Source organism: Prinia subflava, chromosome 23 (genome assembly GCF_021018805.1).
Source record: "Prinia subflava isolate CZ2003 ecotype Zambia chromosome 23, Cam_Psub_1.2, whole genome shotgun sequence".
NCBI classification, from domain to species: domain Eukaryota; kingdom Metazoa; phylum Chordata; class Aves; order Passeriformes; family Cisticolidae; genus Prinia; species Prinia subflava.
Window position 1 is genome coordinate 1,071,328 of NC_086269.1, and position 20,721 is coordinate 1,092,048.

Consider the following 20,721-nt stretch of genomic DNA (forward strand, 5'->3'; position numbering starts at 1 on the left):
TTGTGCCCATTTTGTGTCCATTTTGTGACCATTTTGGGTCTCCCTTGGGTGCAGCCCTGGCCAGGCTCTTGTCCTGCCCAAGGTGTATCCTTAAAGGCCTTTTAATAAATATCTACTTAATTCTCTTAGCTCTGCCCAGTCTCTGCTCCAGCTCAGCCTTCCCCAGGCATCAGCAGGACGCAGCCTGGGCTTGCTCCTCAGCAAGGAGGGCAAACAAAACGTGCCCTCCACGTCCCGCTGGTGCCAGGGGTGGTCGGGCACTCGGGGGGCTCTGTGGGGACAGCAGGACAGCCCTGCTCCCTGCCAGGCACAAGGCAGAGGCAGCTCCAGCTCCGGGCACCGCGGCTTGGGGACAGCCAGGGGGGACCCGGGGCTTGCCTCGGGCTGCTTGGCTCCGACACAGGATGGCAAGGGTTAACTCGGGGCCCCTCTGGAGGGAGGGAAATGACCCCAGGGACCCCCGGGTCCCTCGCTGCGCTCCAGCTGCCTCCCGTGCATGTGCTGCTCATTTTTCATCCTGAGCACAGCTGCCGCCAGCAGCCCTGCCCGAGCCCTGCTCCTGCCGGGTTTATGAGCAAAGAATGAAGAGGGGGAGCACATAAAGCCCCGAGGTTCATTTGCCAATTGTCGGGCTGCGGGGGCAGCGGGGACCGAGGCACCGCGGGCATCTCATTTAACAGCGCTCCGCGTTCGGCCCCCGGGCTGCTCTCCCCTCCGGAGGACGGGACCCGCTAATGCTCGGGTTCTCTCGAGGGTCTGGCCCTGGTTAGCGGGGTGGGACGGGAGGAGCTGCCTGGCCCGGGGTGAAGCTGAGATCGATGCCATCAGCACGGGCTGAGCACCCCCGAGGGCTGCCCCTCATCTCCAGCTGGGTCATTGGGGGCTCTCGGGAGGGGGAAGAGAGGTCACACGTGGAGCGGGACAATTAACCCCGTCCCTTGCCAGCCACCCTGCCGGGAAATGCCCTCGGAGCAGCTGCTCCAGCGCTGGCTTCCAGCAGGAAGGCAGCTGAGGTGAGGGCAGAGCCCCTTCCAGGGGATTCGCCCCCAGTGGGAGGTTTGCAGCTGAAAAACATCAACGCCAGGGACCAAGCTGGGTCCAGAAGTGATGGTTTCATGCCTTTCACAGGCGGGTCCCTGTGCCCTGCTCCCTGCCAGAGGAGAAGACAGAGCAGGTCATGGATCCAGCAGCCCTTCCCCTGGTTTTTGGCATTCCCAAGCTGTCCTGGATGAACAGATCCCTGCAAGTCTGTTCAATGCCATCCCCCTTCAGCCTCCCGGGGCAGTGATTCCCCCTTGTTCCCAGCCTCGCTGGGAGCTCAGGGCTGCCAGTTCCACAGGAGTTGGTTAATTTTGTCCTCTCCAATCCCTTCCAAGCCCAGAGCTTTTCCTGGAGCTGATCCGTAGGTAGGCTCAGCAGCAGTCTGCAGGATCCCCCTCGCAGTCTGTTGGGTCTGTTGCTGTACTGACGCCAGTGATATTTATGGAAATATATGCAGAAGTTCCTCAGGCTCTGATGGAGCAGAAATAGTTTCATGGCATTATTTGCCCAAAATGCCGCCGTTCTGAGCGCTGGATGCGGACAGTGAGAAGCTGATGTCAGAGCAGCTGTTTACAGCAGGGGCTGATGTGGCTCCCGGGGACAGGAGCGGTGGCGTTGCAGCCTTGGGAGCTTTAATGCAGCAGCTCTGGGGGTTGTGTGCAGGCTCTGAGCCTGCATCAGCCCTGCCTCCCGTCAGAGCTGCTCCCTGATCCTGCACCCGCCGTGCAGCCCGGGGAAAAGCAGGTACAGATCAAAGCTAAACCCTTCCCTCGACCTTCTGTGGCCACAAAAACCACCCCGGCTCTTGTTTCCTGCCGTGGGAGGCCCTTGCTCGGTGCTCCCACTTTCCCAGGGGCACTTCCAAGCCGCAGGCAGTGATGTTGGCCCCGGGAGCGGGCGGGGGTCCCGGGGGGCTCAGGGTGCTCATTTGTGGTGGCACCGCAGATGAATTTGTGTCCCCGGGGCCGGGGCTGTTGTGAGGAAGGTTTGCTGGGTGAAAATCACTCGTGACCCAGCGAAACCCCAAATGGTTTGTTTGAAGTAAAGCCCAGACTGGAGCTGTTTCCTTTGCCTCGGTGCTGGCAGCTGCTCCGGGGCTGGATCGCTCATCCTGTGGTCAGGAGTCACCCCAGTCGTTAGCAAAGGAATGTTCAAGGGCTGCTGTGTAAACCCACCCTGTCTGCACGGGCTTGGTTTTCAGTGTAAATCTGCTGCAGGGAATGATTTAACCTTCGTCTGTTCTGGGGTTTTTTTATTATTATTATTTCATTAAGTAAGATTTATACAGGTATAGTGTTGGAAAGGTCATCCATCCCCCGAGCTGTGGGAAGAGCTCTGAGCATTTCTCCCTCTCCCCTTGGCTGTTTCACCCCTGGTTTCAGGCTGGGAAAGCACCAAGCCTGGGCTTTGTGTGAATTTATCCCTGCCTGGTGCACGGAGCCCCCTCAGCCCTCCTGCCCCCCGTTCCCAGCTGAGTGAAGCCTCCAGCAGCAGCACCCTGGGGCTGCTGTGTGCCCTTTCCCGAGGGATTGCATCCATCTGAGGGGAGGCTGGGAGTCCTTCCCCTCCTCTCCCTCGGGAAATGCGGGATGTGGGGTCTGCAGTGGGACACGGGCTCTGGGCTCAGATCTCTGAACGCCTCGCTGCTCCTGTACCCCTGAAACGAGATATTTTATGTCTTTCTTGTTTACTGATATCATGATGAGGCTGAGTGGAGTTTTTGCAGGTTTTTAAGCTCCTGTAGCAGCAAAACCTCAGTGGTTTGCCAGCTCAGCCCCGGCGTGCCTCCAGGGCTGTGTTTGTCCCACAGCTCTGAGCATCCCCAGCCGCTGAGGACACTCCAGCCAGGCATGGAGCTTCACAGGCTGAGGCAGCAGAGCTGGGAAGGAGCTTTTGCAGCTTTTCTAGCAGCGACCTGTTCTCCAGGGCTCTTCTGAACCCTGAGAACAGATGGCTGGGCTGGAGGCTGAGATGCAAGGACAAGGGACTCGGGTTGACATTACCTTTACCAGAGCCCTTTCATCATTAGCATGTAAATGCCAGCAAACACCCAGGAATCATCCAGCTATGATCTCTTCATCAGAAGAGGCCTCTGATCAGGTTAATCTCACTTTCCCAGCGTGGAAAGGAGGATGCTGAGCAGCTGTACCCACCAGCAAGGGGAAGTGGAGTGAATTTCTGAGAGGGAAGGATGCTGCGAGCATCAGGTTTGAAGTGGCTCATCAATGATTGCTTTGCCTCTTGCTCAGCGCTGCCAGGGCTGAGACAGCAGCGCTGATGGTGGGGATGGAGCCTGGTGGGCCTGACCCTCGGGGCAGGTGCTCTGAACACCTTGGGTGGGTGCTGAGCAGCCCAGCTCTCCCCTGGGCAGGAGGGAGGTGGGAGAAGCTCCAGCCCGGTGCATTTTCCATCCTCTCCGTGGTCTCCTCTCCCTCTGAGAAGCAGAAGTCAAAGCAAGCATGGGGGAGGGTGGAGGAAATGTGTTTTAACAGTAAATACGGCCTTGTTATTTATCAATGCAGAGTAATTGAAGTAATTTCATGTCGGTTTTAAATGCAGCGCCCAGGGATCTAATCTATCTGTCTAATATTAATGGGGAATATTTGCTTGCCTCATTCATTCATTACTGTTTTCATTAAGACTCTAGTCCCATTTAGGAGTCTGTTTGTCATTTTAAACTCTTCTGTTTTATCTTAGCCTGCCACAATCCTTTTCAACAACTTAAGTGAATCGGTGAGTTGCAGGCTGGCAGCCTGGGGGAAGGGGCTCTGCTGTCTGGCATGGCTTTTCCTGGGGAGGCAGGAGGAACAGACGGCTGCAGGCAGCAGCTTAAAATCCATCCATCAGAGCCTTCCTGGGATCCACACCCGGCACATTCGGGGTTCTGGGTGTCTGTGCCTCCCAGCACGGCTGTCCCTGCTCGGTCACAGCTGCAGTGGCTCCAGCTTTGGAGGCTCCAGCGTTTCCAGCCCTGGAGCAGGGGTGTTGGTGATAAACCTCAGGGTGTTTCCAGCTGGGTGCTCTGGTTCCTCACAAGGTGTGTCCCTCCTCTGAGGTATCCCCACCTTCAGGGTATCGCAGGGTCCTGGAATGGTTTCCTTGGAAGGGAGCATAAAATCCATCCAGTGGATTTTAAAGTCTGTGCCTCACCATGGCAGGGACATCTCCCACTGTCCCAGGCTGCTCCAGCCCTGTCCAGCCTGGCCTTGGGCACTGCCAGGGGTGCAGGGGCAGCCCCAGCTGTGCCAGGGCCTGCCCACCCTCCCAGGATGGCATCTCCTGGCACTGCCCAGCGCCAGGGGCTCTGTCCCTTCTGTCCCTGCTCTCCTCCTGGTCGGGTCCCCACGCCCTGGGGGAGCCCAGGGACCAGGGCTGGGCATCCCTGGGCTGGAGGCGTCCAAGCCTAATGAGGGTCCCGGGGAAGGGGAGCGTTCATTGTGCTGTTAATGACTCTCTGGCAAAATGTTTTGACTAAAACAATAATTTTAATAAGCAGAGCCAATTGTGAGCGCTCGTTGAACACCTAATTACACCGGTTACCGCTCCAAAATTATTCCAAATTCTGTTTTTTGCTGTTTTCTCACCAAATGGAGAGGGGGAGAAGCACACACTTTATAATTATTCACCTTAATTAATTTTCTGAGCTTCTGATAGAACTTTTAAATGACTGCAGGGAGCACGTCAGGAGTTCCGTGGCAGCAGGCAAAGCGCAGAACGCAGGGGCCATGAACTGATGTGAGATGAAAGTTTGCTGTCTTGGACTGATCCCCACCTGAGCCCAGAAATCCTGGAAGGCTGCCCCACTTTCATCCTGATTAATTAGTTCCCCCGAGGCCTGGGCTAATCAAAGGGCAGTGCTCATCAGCTGGTGGCCGTGGCAGGGGTGGCTTTGCCCAGCGGTGTCAGAAGATGGTGCCAGCCCTGAGGATGCCACCTGTGATGGCAGCAGTGATGTGCCCTGGCAGGAGAGCAGGGATGGGCCCCTGGCTGCTTCAGGAGCATCATCCTGGAGCCCAGAGCGAGCGCAGAGGGGGCTGCCACGGGAGCAGGGGGCTGTGTCAGCCTGGCTGGAGAGGGGCAGGGGAGCTCCTGCCTGGATCACCATCCCCACTTCCAGGAGCTCGTTTGACTCTTTGTGCAGTCAGGAACAAACCACGGCTCCCCTGAGGTGTTCTGGTTTTCCAGGGATCCAGGGACCCCCACCCTGTCCTTGTGGGGGAGACCTTTAGCATCCCATTCCTCGTTACTGCACGTGTACGCGCTCATCAGCCCCTCCTCATGCCAGGGAGAGGTTCTGTGGGTCAGTTCTGCAAGAAACCGGGTGGTTCAGGGTCCCACAAGAGCAGGATGTGCTGAGGACCCAGCTGCCACCCCTGTGTGGGGACACCGAGCTGTCACCAGCACCCCGGGGCAGGAGCAGCTCAGGGGAGCCAGGCAGGAATGGACGTGTGGCTGCACCTCACTGTTCTATCCATGGATTTTGCTGCATTTGCCCTCCCAGAATGGCAAATTCTGGAAGGTGAATACCTCAGCCAGGCCTGTGCTGCAGATTTTATTTCAGTGCTGAAGATGAAGGCATTGCTCCCCGATTTGGTGTGTGCACAAGGTTTGTGCAGCTCTGGAGGCAGCGGGCACACGGATGGAGGCAGCCGTGCATCCCTGGCCCTGCAGTTCCCAGATGCAGATGGTCCATGCGAGGCAGGAGGCAGCGCTGGGGCTGCCAGGGCGCTTTGGAGTGGTGGCTGTCACGCAGGGCTGGCACTGCTGTCACACAGGGCTGGCACTGCTGTGCCACTCTGGGCAGGGGCTGGTGCCAGGGCAGGATCCCAAATTCTGGGCTGAGCCTCCCCCACACCTGGGAGCCAAGGGAGGCTGAGGGATGGGACACCCTGTGCCACCTCCTGCAAGGCCCTCCCTGCAGCCCTGAGGTGTCATTGTCACCTGCCAGGGCAGAGGAGGAGCTGCCAGGGTGAACAGACCGAGCATCCCATGAACGTGCTGGAGATGCAAACCCATTTCCCCTCCCGCAGGTCTGAGCGAGGCTGTGCTGCCCCGGGAGCGGGGCTGGGATCTCTGCCTGGTGCTTTGTTATCCCAACAAACCCCGCTCAGACGCTCCATATTGATGTGATGATTAACCCGGGCCGTGGTAAACCGCAGGAAGGCGTTTGTCTGCAGGAGCCCGTGTGCCAGAACACGAGGCTGTGCCGGGATGCTGGGCCGGATGGATGGAGCAAACTCTGGCTCGAGGACAATTTTCCTGCTTGAGCAAGCCTCGCTTCGGGATATTTGCTATTTTCTCAGTCTCCCTTGCTTCCCAGAGGAGGCTGCCCTTGCTTTCATCGCCTCCCTCAGGAGCCTGGCACGGACACGGAGGGGCTGAGGGAGCCCAGGAGAGGGGAATGTTTGCAGAAGATCTGATCCCTCCCTCCGAGAGCGGTCCAGTCCCCTGTGCTCCGGCACAGCGAGTCCTCCTCAGATGTTAATGAGGTTCTCAGAGCAGCAGAGCCAAGCCCACTGCAAAGGTTGCCTGGATCGGAGTTGAAGGGGCTCTCTCCGCGTGCGCCGTAATTAAATAATCCCCTCGTAGCCATGGCAACGTTGTCTCGTGTCCTCTCCCACTCGCTGCCTCTGTGCCAGAACTTCCAGGGGCTGGTTTGGTTCTGAGCCCTCCCTCCTGTGCTGGGGCTGGGGGAGCGGGGCTGCTCCTGCAGGAGAGGCTGGAGCTGGAGGGGAGCGACCCCTCCCCTGCTCCTGCCTGCTCCGGGGCACAGGGATGGGTGCTGGAGCCATTCCCACCTTTGGGAGCTCCACAGAGTCCTGGGGATGCTCCCCAGTTATTTATGGTTAAAATTCCCCTTTTCTCCTCTCCTCCTGGCTCTGCTCCATGGATGCATTTCCCCATGGATGCTGGAGCCATTCCCACCTTTGGGAGCTCCACAGCATCCTGGGGACGCTCCTCAGTTATTTATGGTTAAAATTCCCCTTTTCTCCTCTCCTCTGTGTCCTGCTCTGCCCCATGGATGCATTTCCCCAGGGATGCTGGAGCCATTCCCACCTTTGGGAGCTCCTGGGGACACTCCCCAGGATATTTGTGGTTAAATCTTCCCTTTCCCCCTCTCCTCTGTGTCCTGCTCTGCCCCATAGATGCCTTTCCCACACCCTCTCCCTCCTGGCCCTTCCACACTTGTTGCTGGGCCGGTCTCGGAGTGTCTGAGATCTCCTCGAGGCAGGAGCTGCAGATTCCAGGTAGGAATTTCTCCAGCTTGTGTCAGATTGCACCCCCGTGTCTCAGCCACAGCGTTCCCATCCCTGCTCACGGGGGTTTTTCCTGCCCACCTGGAGCTCTGCATGGAGCCACAGGAGGAGGAGCGGGAAGAGGAGTCTGTCAAACTTTTTACAGCCCTCTGGGGAAGCCTGGCTTTATTTTCCCTGTCATCCTGACACATTGATGGCTGCAGCTGAGGCGTCCTCCTCGCTCCTTCCCACACTTTTTCACGTCTCCTGCCCCAGCACAAAGCGGGGTTCTCTCATGGATAAAGGAAAGAATCAAATCTCATTGGAAAGTTCATCAACTTTGGGCTCCTGCTCAGTGAGTGATAGATGGCTTTAATTACACTGAACTAGTTGGCATCTCCACTCCACTCCCCAAAGTCATTAAAAATAGATTTTCTGTGTGAACTCCAGCCCCCCGAGGGGTCTGTGGGCAGCCTGCCGTGGCTGTGAGATGCTCCAGGGGCTCTCTCCAGCCAGGGGAGGTCACAGGCCTGGGCTGGTAGCACGCACAGGCTGTGGAAACTTTGCTTTGGCTGTTTATTTTCTTTATTTATTTATTTGGAACTGGTGTCTTGCACTCATTTGCACTGTGGGCCAGCAGAGTTGGAATTTGTGTGTTTTGGACAGTCTGTATTGAATTTTTTTTTGTAATTTATTTTATTTTGCTGCTGTTGCGGGTCAGGCAGTCAGGGACAGTAATAATGAGGGTTTGTCATTGAATGGTTGAGCAGCAGGTTGGTTTTGGCACAGGGAGAGGTCACAGTGGGGCTGGGGGAGCAGGGCTGTGCCCTCAGGGGTGAGGAGATCCCCCCTCAGTGTTGGACCCTTGGCTGTTGTCCTTCACACAGAAGCTCCTCCAGAGACATTGTTCAAAACCTCTGTGTGGTTTTTAAAGAATTATCATGTGCAGAAGCTGCAGCTTCTGAGCAGAAAAAGAAACGAAGCGCTCAACATCAAATCATCTCTAATGAACTCTTATTCACATAATTCCAATCCTCCGTTATTTATAGAGCGCAGCGAGAGCCTCCAGCTCCTCACAAACATGAAACAGGCCCTGAGCTGCATTTAAATCACAGGGACAGATCCTGCCCAGCCTCCCTCGGTGGGTACGAGAGGGGGATCCGCAGTGGGGGGGTCTGGGGGCTGTCCTGGCCTCCAGGCTGGGCTGGGCTGATTTTAGGGAAGCCCAGCCCTGGGTGCAGCCTGTGCTGGGTGTGTCCCCCGGGGAATGCTGAGAGCCCTGGGGCGCCTGCTGGGTTTGAAACACGCGTGTTTGCTTCTGGCTCTCCACCCCGGAGCGGCGTGGTGGCTGCAGCACTGGTCTGCACTGGGAGATGCTGGGGGGTCACTGGGGTGGGTGTAGGCAGTGTTGAGCAGGGGTAGGTCCTGGATGGGCCATCCTGGGGAGATGTTCCTGTCACCAGGCTCCTGGGATTGCTCCACCCCATCTGTAAAGTGCTTTTTGCTCCTTGGAAGGGAGAGGCAAAGCAGAAAACCACTCATCACCCGTGGCCACTGGAGGTGCAGACCCTGCGAGGGCACCCCGGGCCCCCCCTGCAGCCAGGAATCAAACCCCAGCCCCTCATTTCCACCTCTGAATTTCTCTGAATTTATCTTCTGAATTTCTCTTCTCCATTCCTGAAGCTCTTTCCATCCAGCCCAGGCTGAAGGCATTCCCAGCCCTGCCCCTCTCACCCCTCATTCCAGGGTCCCAAACCGAGCCCCCCGCCCGCCCCACGGGCTCCACCTCGGCCAGAAAGCTCCAACCCCGCGCCTCCCCGGGCGATTTCTGCCGCAGGAAAAGCTGTTGAGAGGGGCTGAGGAAACAAGAAGAATAGCAGCCCTATTGGTGTCGTCCTCAGAGAGGAACTGGGTTCTCACTGTGTCAACAGCACTTGGCGTGACAATGGCCGTTGTTTGGGGAGACACTGCTCCTTTCAGCGCCGGCTGCTGGGAGCCGGGTGCTGTTTTGACGGACAGAGCCAGAGCCATCCAGCAGTTGTTTGAATTCCCAGCCAGTTGCAGGCATCCTTCCCGGGGCTGGGCTCTGCAGGGAGGCCGGGCCAGGGTTATCTGCAGCGTGTGATGGGAGAAATGGGGATAGAATGGCAGAATCACGGAATGGTGCGGGCTGGAAGGGAGCTTAGGGATCATCTGGGCACCTTCCACTACCCCAGGTGGTTCCAAGGTCTGTCCAGCCTGGCTTTGAACATCTCCAGGGACAGGGAGTCCTCAATCTCTGGAAAATCCTGTCCCAGTGCCTCCCAGCCTTACAGGAAGGAATTTCTTCTGTATTTTGTAGAGGGACACTACAGGAGCTGGAGACAGGGGATGCAAGCCCACCCTGCTGCTGCTGGAGGTGACAAAGGATGGGCTGGAAAGGTTAAAGTGGTTTAAAAGGTTAAAAATGTTTCAAAATGCCTTCTCTGGAGCCAAGCAGTGACCTGTGGTTAAAGCCTGGTGTGGTTTTGAAGCCTTTGGGGGTTCCAGTGCTGGTAAAAGGTCAGGGCTGCACCTCAGCACCAGGCAGGGCCCTCCTCGTGTGCTGAGAGTGGGACAGGGGGGCACAGCAGCGTTTGGGGCTCCCCTGGAAGGGACAGGAACCCCCAGCGGGTCCGGCCAGGGGCCCCAGGGGCTGCTGCTGGACGGGCTCCGAGGGCCGAGGGGTGGGACCCCCACCCAGGGGTGGGACCCCCACCCAGACTGAACAGGCTGCAGGAACGGCAGTGATGGATGCCCTGCAGCAGCTCCCGGGGAGGGGGAGACAGCAAAGCGTAAATCAGCGAGGAGAGGGCTGAGCTCAGCCCCAGGGGAGGCTCCAGCTGGGGGCTCCCAGGAGCCAGCACCGGGCTGGGGCTCTGCCTGCCCAGGACTGCCCCAGGGACGGGCTGAGCTCACGGCTCAGGCTCCGAGAATTCCTGTTCTTGGACCTTGGAACAAATCCATTTCAGGCCCTGGATTTGCTGCTGTGTCTGTGACCCTGAGGAGCGAAGCATGAACTGGGGCTGCTCTGGTTGTGCTGGGGGAGAGCAGCACTGGGGGTGTGGTTCCCTTACAGGTACAGCTGCATTGAAGGTGTTGTTTCCTGCAGGTTCAACACTGAGGGTGTGTGGTTATCCAGGTACAGCTGCACTGAGGGTGTTGTTTCCTGCAGGTACAGCAGCACTGGGGGTGTGGTTCCCTTACAGGTACAGCTGCATTGAAGGTGTTGTTTCTTGCAGGTTCAGCACTGAGGTTGTGTATTTCTGCAGGTACAGCAGCACTGAGGGTGTTGTCCCCTGCAGGTACAGCAGCACTGAGGTGTGGTTCCCTTGCAGGTGTCCCGGGTGCCCGTGGAGTCCTGTGAGCAGTACACGACCTGCCAGGAGTGCCTGAGCTCGGGGGACCCCCACTGCGGCTGGTGCTCCCTCCACCACATGTAAGTCCAGCCCTGGCCGTTTCCTGGTGATAAAAGCAGCTTTCAAAGCCTCCAAGTGCCTCCCACGCAAAACAAATTAGGCTGGAGTTCCTCAGATCCATTTTTCTCCCCTTTGGACATTGCCTGCATTGCAGCTCAGATGCCATTGGAAATCCCTGGGGAGAGGTGAAGGAAAATCAGCTCCTGCTTCAGGGTGGGCAGGGTGATGTGGGCACGATGGAAAAGCAGAATTTGAGCTGGTGGCAGTGGAGGCCTGGTGGTTTGCACACCCCTCCCGCTGTTTGGCACCCTCCTGCTCCTTGCCCAGGCTGCAAATCCCAAATAACGTGGAATTTTTAAAGGCAGCAGCAGATGTGATCCTGTGAGAGGGGCTTTGCTCCCAGCGAGGTTTCAGCAGCACAGCAGAGCACGGAGCCCTTTGAAAAGCCCCAGGAAGGGAGATTTGAATCCTGAGAGGGAGAACAGGGGGTCCCAGCTCCAGCCCTCCCCGGGGGGATCCCGCAGGGGGCTGGGAGCCCGCAGCCCCCTCACACGGCCAGGCACAAAGCGCCGGGGGAGCTCTTGTGCAGGGGAACTCCGCGAAATTCTCTCTGCATTCAGGAGGTGTCCGTGCCCTTCCTCTCCGTGCCCTGCCATAATGACGAGCACTTCCTAAGGCAGGAAGGGAGACCACCGGGCAGAGGAGCCCGGGGGAGGAGGGGAGAGCCGGGAGCGGGGGAATGGAAATGCAGAAATCCCTGCGGCCCGGTGCCAGCGCCGAGCGCCGCTGGGGGAGCCGGGGGAGGCAGGGTCAGCGCCCCGCAGCAGCCTTGGCCCCGCGCCTGGCCAGCAGGTGCTGGGGGGAGCGGGGAGCTGCGGCTCCTCTGCAAATCCGGCCTGGATCCGGGGCTCGGGGGCGCGGGGAGCTCCCCACGGCGGGGCTGGGTCGTGCCCGCGCTCGGGGAGGTGCGGGAGAAGCAGCTCAGCCCCTGAGCATCCCACAGGGAGAGCCAGCAGAGCTCTGAGCATCCCACAGGCTCCCAGAGGGAGAGCCAGCAGAGCTCTGAGCATCCCACAGGCTCCCAGAGGGAGAGCCAGCAGAGCTCTGAGCATCCCACAGCAGCACCCCCGGGCACTCCGGGCATCCTTTGGGGTTTTTTCGGCTTTTTCCCTTTCCAAGAGAGCCTGTCCAGCCCTGCAGCTGAGCCGCCCTCTGTGCAGTCACGTCCGAAAGTCCTCCCTGCCACAGCTCCTTTGTGAGAAGGGAATGATTTCCATCCCTTGGGCTCTGCCCTGATCCCTGCGTGCCCTGCCCGGGGCGGGGGCAGCAGGGTGGGCAGCAGGGTGGGCAGCAGGGTGGGATCTCTGCCTGCCCCTTTGTGTGCCTGTGCCGGGGGTGTTTGGTGCTGCTCCTGCTGCAGCTCCTCCACAAGGATCAGCGAGCACTTCCCTCATGCTAATGAGGCGAATCTTCACAAGCCACCTGGGAGGCAGGTAAAGGTTGTTATCTTCATTTTGCAGAGACAAAACCCTCAATGACAAGAGGAGAGGAAAGTGTCATTTCCTCTGCCCTTTTGGCCATGACATTTCAGCATCAACCTATTCCCAACAAGGGCTCCTCCCCTGGTGGGAGTTCTCAGCTCTCCCTTCAAGCACTGCACTTTGGAGCAGTGATCACATTGGAGCTGTATTTTTTAAGCTGTAAATAATTGGGTTTTTCCTGCTGTTCCTCGAAACCTCTGTCATCCTTGTTGGGAGGCCCCCAGTGCTGGGGTGTTTGTATTTAATTTTCCATCTCTCCCCTTCCATTCTCACATTTTCTTGCTGCCAGCTGCTCCCTGGAAGGGTGCTGGGTCAGGGGGTGATGCTCACACTGTGTTTGGGAGTGGCTGAGAGGGTGGGGGGTGGAGGAGGAGGAGATTTCTTCATCCTCTGCACGCACAGAGGGATGCTTTTCTCTTTGGGAGCCATCAGAGGCCTCCTGGAGATTGTTACAGGATCTCTCCAGCCCAGTGGGATCTGAAACCTGCGAGACTTCCCCGTGCTGCTCTCTGCAAGTGTGTTATTGTCTCCAGGCCTATTTATCTCTGTTGGGGCCGTTGCCATAAATAGGATGATAAAAAAGAGCCATTCCAGCGAGTCAATGAGATAAAGGCTCCAGTCAAGAGCTCACTTTAGGGCTATCTTCAAGATTCACTTAAACCTCGATATTTCTTCCTTTGGCACCATTCATATTTAGCTCCTTTGTGCTGCAAAGGAAAAGGCACAAAAGGGAGAGGGTGAGGAGAGCAGCCCCAGCGTTTGTTGGGGATCACGGGGGTGGTTTGGAAAGGGAAAGTGGAAACTTCACTCACCTTAATCTAAAGCAGGAGGCCTCACTCCCACTGCTCCACAGAATCCCACAATGCTTGGGTTCAAAGGAACCAGCTAAAGGAGAGTTCATCATCTGCACCCATGGAGGGGGCTGGAAGGAAAGGATTTTCCCCAAATGACATCAACCAGGGAATCCTGGAGGGATGCCAGCGCCGCAGGCTGGTTTGGAACACTGATGGCCCTCCCTTGGCTCCCAGAGGGTGCTCTGCTGGAGACAGCTGGATTCCTCTGTGCTCCAAGGACACCTGCAGTGGAAAACAGGGACAAGGGGCACATGGAATGCCAGGAGCAGTCCCAGCCACCTTGGCATGCGCGGGGGCTTGATTCCTGCTGCTGGGAATGGGAAGGAGCCGGGAGCTCAAGCATGAGCAGCAGCCAAGCACCGCTGGCAGCTCCCATTCCTGGCTGTGTGTCACCCTCAGCTCCAGGAGGAGATGATTAGTGAGCTGTGTGGTTTTAATTAGGACAGAGGCATCATCCCGTCCCTGTGGCTGCTTTCTGCTTTAGCTCATGTGCACATGATGAGTCCCTGGCTCACCCCACACCCCCAGCACCACATGGGACTGGCAGCTCTGGGTTGTGTCCCAGGAATTACTCACGGGATACTCGGGCTTTGTGCTTTTACTGATCACAGAACATTTTCCAGCACCCTTTGCTCCTACCCTGGTGCCCAACACCTGCTCCCCTTGCAGGGCATAGCCAGGCCCTGCCGTGGAACATCCCGGGGGGTTTGGGGGTGTTCTGTGCCCTGGTGGGCGCTTTCGGAGCTCTGAGTGCCCCTGTGTGCCAGGTGCTCCCCGAGGGACCGCTGCGAGCGGGCAGAGGAGCCGTTCCGCTTCGCCGGCAGCATCACCCAGTGCCTGAGCGTGGCCGTGCAGCCCAGCAGCATCTCCGTGTCCGAGCACAGCCTCCCGGTGAGCAGGGACAGGGGACAGCCACCCCCGGCAGGGAGCACGCCCTGCTCCAGCCTTTCCCCCTTCCCTCTGGCACAAATGTTTTCTCATGAAGTCACACTCACAGCAGGACGGGGGAGCCAAGGGGTCACCCGAGCCGGGGGAGGAGGAGGAGGGGGGTGGCAGGAACAAATTCCCCTTCCCCTGGTGCCTCAGCTCACATTTCCCTGGTTTCTGTAGCTGGTGAAAGGAAAGGCTTTGTTTCCCAAAGAGCTCCTCTGTGCTCAGGCCTGGCTCTCCGAAGCTTCCCAGCTGTTGCTGCCAGAGCCCCCCACACCCCTGTGGCAGCTGGTCCTGCTGCCCCCCCTTCCCGGGCCGCCCCAGCACCGTGTGAGAACGGGGTGGGGACAGGAGACTCAGCCCTCCAGGCACAGGTTTGCCACGGGGACACTCCTCAGGTGTGCTGGGGACACTGGGGACTTGCTCCTGCCAGGCCAGGGCAGGGGGGTCTCCCCATTGGGGAGGGAGGTAGTTTGGGCTCAGGGGTTTGGGGACTGTCCCTGCTGCTCTCAGGCACAGGCACTGAGGGTGGCAAAGCCTCTGCAGAGCAGCCAGGGGACAAAAAGCTGCCACTGCCACCACTCCTGACCTGCAGCGCCCCAAGGCTGGGCAAGGTGGGTTTGTGCCCATAAAGAACATCCTGGCCTTCCTGTGTCCTCCCTTCCCCATGAGAGGGCAGCTGGCCACCGACTGTGGGCAGGTGGGTGATTTCAGGGGGTGGTTTTGAAAGGGAAAACAGCTGGGACTGGGAATTCGGGGCAGATTTGGGTGGCTGTGCCTCTGTTTTGAGCTCACAGCTCTGCTTTGAGCTCACAGCTCTGCCTTGTGTCCCTGTGCAGCTCAGCCTGTGGGTGAAGGACGCTCCTGACCTGAGTGCTGGGGTCAGCTGCCTCTTTGGGAACCTGACCGAGGTGGAGGGGCAGGTGTCGGGCAGCCAGGTGGTTTGTGTGTCCCCGCCAGCCAAGGATGTCCCTGCCATCCCCGTGGATCAGGGTGAGTGACGGCTGCTGGGCAGTGACAGGGTGTCAGACAGCACCGAGCAGCTTTGGGAGTATCAGCTGAGCAGAGCGGAGCCTTCGGGGCTGCTGCTGGAGAAATTCATGCTGCTGTCAAAGCCTGTTGAGCCCAGAGAGCTTCATCCCTGGGAAATGCATCCCACATAGGGCAGGACGGGCTGGCAGCAGGCAGCAGTGAGAGCCTGCCCTGTCCTTACTCCCTCCCTGTGCTGCCAGGGCAGGACAGGAGCCGTCTGTCCCCTCCAGGGTGGCCAGGAGCTCTCAGCCCTGCCAGGCTGGGTCAGTCTGGGAAGCAGGAATCGCCCCTGGGCCTGGCTCAGCAGCCACGAGTAGGTGGCTGCAGTTTCTCTCTTTGGGTGCTGATCTTTGGGTTGGCTCCTCGTTAATGTCACCCCTGTCATATTTTCTCTTCTCATAACCAAAGTGCCACTGGCCTGGAGCTCATTTTCCCCTTGGCATCCTTCCAGGTGTCCATGGTGCCTCCCTGCTGATGTCTTTGTGATTCTGAGGCATTTTGTGGAGCCTTGGGGAGCACTGCAGGGCCCAGAGGCCCGTGGCAGCAGGGCCAGGATTGGCTTCCCCACAGCAGCCCCAAAACAAACAGCAGCCCCAAAACAAACAGGAGCCCCAAAAGAACAATCTGCCCTTAATTAACCCCGAGCTGAGGCTCCTGAGGAGCTCCTCTGGTGCTTCCCTTGTTTCCAGCAGGGGCTCCTGCTCCAGGAGATAATTCTGGGAGATGATGCCCAGTCCCTGGAAGTGTTCAGGGATGGGGTTGGATGGGGTTTGGAGCACCCTGGGGTGGTGGAAGGTGTCCCAGCCATGGCAGGGGGTGGCACTGGGTCTTTGAGGATCCCTTCTGACCCAAAGCCTTCCATGATTCCTGGGCTGTGTCTCAGAATAGGCTCACTTTTTATCCTGGAGAGGGAACCAGGGATCAGGGTGAGGCTCCAGCCCCGTTCCACAGCAGTGCTTACCCTCCTCTCTGCTCCAGTTTGCCCTCAGGGCTGGTGTTCTGGAGGCATTTCTGGACACGGGCACCCCGGGGTGCTCCAGAGCAGGGTGTGGGCGGGGGTCTTGGGGTGGGAGATGGAAACCCGAGCCCCCCCAGCCGCGGGGGGCTCAGCAGGCGGGCGGGGGCAGCGGGTCAGCCCGGGTGTGCTCCTGCTCCCCTCGCCCCCGGGGCAGCCCCGACTCCGGGCTCTGCTCTGCCTCCCCAGACTGGTTCGGCGTCCTGCTGCAGCTGAAGTCCCGGGAGACGGGCAGGACCTTCGTCAGCACCGAGTTCAAGTTCTACAACTGCAGCGCCCACCAGCTGTGAGTGCCCCTTCCCTGTCCCCAGGCAGAGCCGAAATCCAGCCCCAAAGATGCGGGGAGGGGGCGGCGGGGGCGGCCGGGGGGGCTGGCACAGAGGGCACAGCGCGCACGGTGTGTGACAGGGACAGCGACAGAGCAGCAGCAGCCCCTGCCCGCGGCTCCGCGGGGCTCTGCGGGCGTGCGGAGCTCTGGAGCCTCGGAGGGAGCAGGTGGAGAGAGACAGCAACAACCTCAACCTGCGGGTGCCCCCAAGCTGCGCGATCCCGCAACTGAGAGCCGGGAAGGGAAGGGAAGGGAAGGGAAGGGAAGGGAAGGGAAGGGAAGGGAAGGGAAGGGAAGGGAAGGGAAGGGAAGGGAAGGGAAGGGAAGGGAAGGGAAGGGAAGGGAAGGGAAGGGAAGGGAAGGGAAGGGAAGGGAAGGGAAGGGAAGGGAAGGGATGGGATGTGGGATACGGGCAGGGGAAGGTGGGCTGCAGGAGGGGAAGGTGGGCTGCAGGAGGGGAAGGTGGGCTGCAGGAGGGGGAGGTGGGCTGCAGGAGATGGAGGTGGGCTGCAGGAGGGGGAGGTGGGCTGCAGGAGATGGAGGTGGGCTGCAGGAGGGGGAGGTGGGCTGCAGCCCAGCCATGTGGGAGGCCCAGTGGAGGCTCAGTGGAGGGGCTCAGTTTTGCTGAGGGTTGGTGGAATCACATCCCCCCGGGCACTGGAAGGCAGCAGGCAGCTGGGCGGCCTTAAAAACACATTCACAGCCCCGCAGCATTTATGGATTTCTCTCTGGAACAAAGCGAGCTCCAGCACTGCGGGCAGGACCTGCCAGCAGCTGGATGGGGGTGGCAGGGCTGGGGGGGCTCCTGGGGCAGGGACAATGCTGAACATGATGAGGTGGAGGAGGAAGCAAAGGATGCAGTGGTCCTTGAGAAAGCTGGATGGGGGTGAAAGAACCAAGCTGGTGACCTGGTGTAAGTCTGGGAGCTCTGGATCCCACTGGGACCCCTTGTCCTGCTGCCAGGCCTGGGGAGGGCTGGGAGCAGCAGCAGGAAACCACAGAAACCACAGAACAGGGAGAGGTGCCAAACCAAACCACTGGCCTGGGAGATCCTCCTCCCTTAGAGGGGAAACTGGGAGCTCCACCAGCCCCTGCTGGGGATGCTGGAGGCCAGGCCAGGCCAGGTGAGGTGTTACAGACCCAAACAGGGACAGAAATGGGTCAGGCAGAGGAGTAATTAAACAAGCACTGGGTGTTCTCCCCCAGATTTGCCTGTGCACGATTAGAATAAGCTCCCCTGGCTATTGAGGTCACCAGGAATGCATCAGAAGGAGAAGACAATTGAGTTATTAGAGCTGGTCCTGGTGGCAGCAGCTCACCAGAGCTCCCACTGCCCCAGCTGGCACAGAGAGCCCCTGCCTGCAGAGCTGCTCTGCTCCTCTTCCAGGCCTTCATGCCTCAGGCCACGCTGCCACTTCCCTGGTGACATTTGTCTGCCTGCCCTGGCCCTGCTCCAGCACATCCCCGGGCCCTTCCCTCTGCAGGCAGCACCAGGACGCTGTGGCATGGGACTGAGGCCATGGGCACAGCTGATCCTTGTGCCACCAAGAGCTGCCACGTGGCAGCAGGGGTGGCCTCCGAGATGGAGGAGGTGGCAACTGCCAGGATTAGCAGCTGTCACAGCTCCTGCATCTCCGTGGCAGCAGCGAGTGGGGAACAAAGCCCACCCAGCCACTCTGCTGGCAGCTGGGTCCCCTGGGGCTGAAAAGGGTCTGTGTTCTTTCAAAAACATTTCAAAAACAGTTAATTTTTTTTTCCCCAACATGGATCAAAAGCACTTGCTGCACCCTCTGCACTCCAAGCCAGGCAGAAGTGTTGCTGTTGACTTCAAGCGTTCCTGACTTGTAGAACAACTGATCCCATTTTTGCCGGGCTTGCCGCCTTTTCTAGAAACTAAACCCCAAGCCTGGTGCCTGTGCAAGGCCCTGCTCTATTTTACTCCAATCCAACCACGTGCAATAAATCCCAGATTGCATTTTACTGTGGAATAACTCCTGAGCCTGCCCCGAGTCTGTCTGTGGTGCCCTTTCCCAAACCCCTTCCTTGGTTTTTGCCGTATCAGAACCACACAGAAGTTGTTTTCCCAGGAAATCCTGGAGTTCTGGCGAGGCCTGGAGGTGGCTGCAGCCATGCCGAGGTGCTGAGCCCCGTGCTGACCCCGCTCTCCCCGCAGGTGCCTGTCCTGCGTCAACAGCGCCTTCCGCTGCCACTGGTGCAAGTACCGGAACCTGTGCACCCACGACCCCACCACCTGCTCCTTCCAGGAGGGACGGATCAACGTCTCCGAGGTACCTCCTTCCCCCAGCCTCGGCTTCTCCGTGCCACGAGCAGCGTGACCCGCGCTCACCTGGGGTTTGTTGGCTGCCCGTGTGTCCCTGGTGTCCAAAAGTGCAGGTGCAGCTCTGGGGCAGGGAGGTGTTGGTGTCACCCAAGTGCTGCTCCTGACCTGAGCCCTCCCCTGCTGCGTGGGAATGCCCGAGTTCATTAATTGCGGTAATTACTGCAGTGCTTTCCCCCGGGGGTCCCGGGGACTCCTCCACTGTTCAGCATCGCTGCCTGGCAGCCCCGGCAGGGAGGGCTGGGCAGGGTCTGGGGGCTGCCCGGGGCTGCTCAGTGCTGGCAGGACCGGGATTTATGGCAGGAATTACCCAAGTGCACAGCCCCAGATTTTGGAAAAGGGACTTGCTTCAGGTTCCAGCGCCTGGACCCGGAGCCATCTCTCTTAGCAGCTCATAAAAGGTGTGGGGCTCCCATCCAAAAATGCTTTTAACACTTGGAAAGGCACGGCCGTGAATGGCTCTGCCAGCTCTCCTGTGTGTCCCAAGGCAGAGAGATCCGTGGAGGAAAGGAGTTTGTTAGCACAAATCCCTGACTGAACATTGCCAGGAGCTCCTGGCCTGGGGTTTCTGCACTCCTTGTCCTGCCTGCTTCATCTTCATGAGGACCTGCTGCTGGCAGGGTCCCGGTCTTTGCCCTCACTGTCCCTACAAATAGCTTTGTGGCACCTGAAATGAGTGCAGCTCCTAAATCTGCAAGGGAAAAGTGGATTAAAAGATGCTCTGGAAATCCTGAGAGTCCTGGGAAGTGGGAGAGGCAGCAGTGAGGAGTCCTGCAAACACGAGAAAAGGAAAGGAGAGGAAGGTATGACAGCATCTAGACAAATCCTTGTCAGTGAGTGATGGAGAAGCGCCCACCCCAGGAACAAACCAAACGCTTTCTCCAACCAGTTCAGTCAAGAAACCTTTCACCATATCAAGAAAAAGCAAAACCTTTAGTTTCTCCTCCTCTTGAGTGATGGGGTGTTTCTCCTTCACACTCAAAGCATCCCCGTCCTCCCAGGCTGCAGTTGGAGTTCTCCCTTCTGTGGGTCTCCAGCCCCGGATCTCAGAAGTGTCTGACAAGTGTCTGCTAAGTGGGACAATCCCATTATCTCTGTTTTCCTCCTGGGAGCGCCCAGGACTTGCCTGAGATCACACAGAGGAGAAGTGGAGGAGTTGGTGTCTCTGGAAGTTCCTGCTGGGATCACAGGGCTTTGTGTCTCCAAAGAGCTTCCTCTGTCTCCTCCTCCTGCAGAGGCTGTTCCTTACCAGGGATGTTTTGGGGTATCCCACACCCTCCTGCTGATTAGTCGTGATAAGGGCTGATGATAACGATGCAAGAGCTCTGCTGTCCATCGCTTCTTCCCCAGACCTCTGAGCACAGGCAGAACCACCCCGAATCAATGTGTTTGCTTATTTAAGAGCAATGAATTTCCTCTTCACACACAGCATGGTGGTAATGCCTTTGCCATGGGCTCTTCACCAACACAGAAATAAGTAAATGCCTCATGAAGAGTTTCCTCTCCTAAACCCATTCAGATCACAATGTTCTCATTGTGTCACGGCCTGATGTATTAGGAAATTGTTTGTGCTTAGCCTGGCTGCCTCCCCAGCAGAGCCAGTGGTGTTTGGAGCCGTGATCTCCGTGTCTGTGCCCTACTTTCAGTCCCCTGTGCCTCTCCTTACGTAAGGTTTACACACGTGTTCACACGGGCCCGCAAATCTGCTCGCATCTTTATATTTAATTTAAGGGAAAATATCTTGAATATTCCCTTTTACTCCTGGCCCATCAGCACTGGCGTCCCAGGGGGATTGGATGTGTAACGAGCTCCCTTTGATGCTCCCAGGAGTTGTCTGTCTGGAGGAGGAACAGGAGCTCAAAGCCTCAGCCACTTCACCAGGAGACGGGGGAGAGAATTTCCCTCTTCCCGAGCTGTGCTCTGGCTCCTTGCAGGCTCCTGCCCCCACTGACCGAGCCAAACGCTGCCT

At 58.4% G+C, this 20,721-nt stretch overlaps 1 protein-coding gene across 3 annotated transcripts in view; it reads left to right on the forward strand.

The window, feature by feature from the left end:
* Nucleotides 1-20,721, forward strand: part of PLXNA2 (plexin A2) — a 142,598-nt gene that overhangs the window by 70,611 nt on the left and 51,266 nt on the right. For all 3 annotated transcript variants that reach the window (XM_063418096.1, XM_063418098.1, XM_063418099.1), the window contains exons 5-9: nt 10,634-10,734; nt 13,877-14,000; nt 14,879-15,032; nt 16,276-16,372; nt 18,588-18,702. In XM_063418096.1, coding sequence (XP_063274166.1) covers nt 10,634-10,734; nt 13,877-14,000; nt 14,879-15,032; nt 16,276-16,372; nt 18,588-18,702 — 591 coding nt within the window. The remainder of the gene's footprint in view (nt 1-10,633; nt 10,735-13,876; nt 14,001-14,878; nt 15,033-16,275; nt 16,373-18,587; nt 18,703-20,721) is intronic.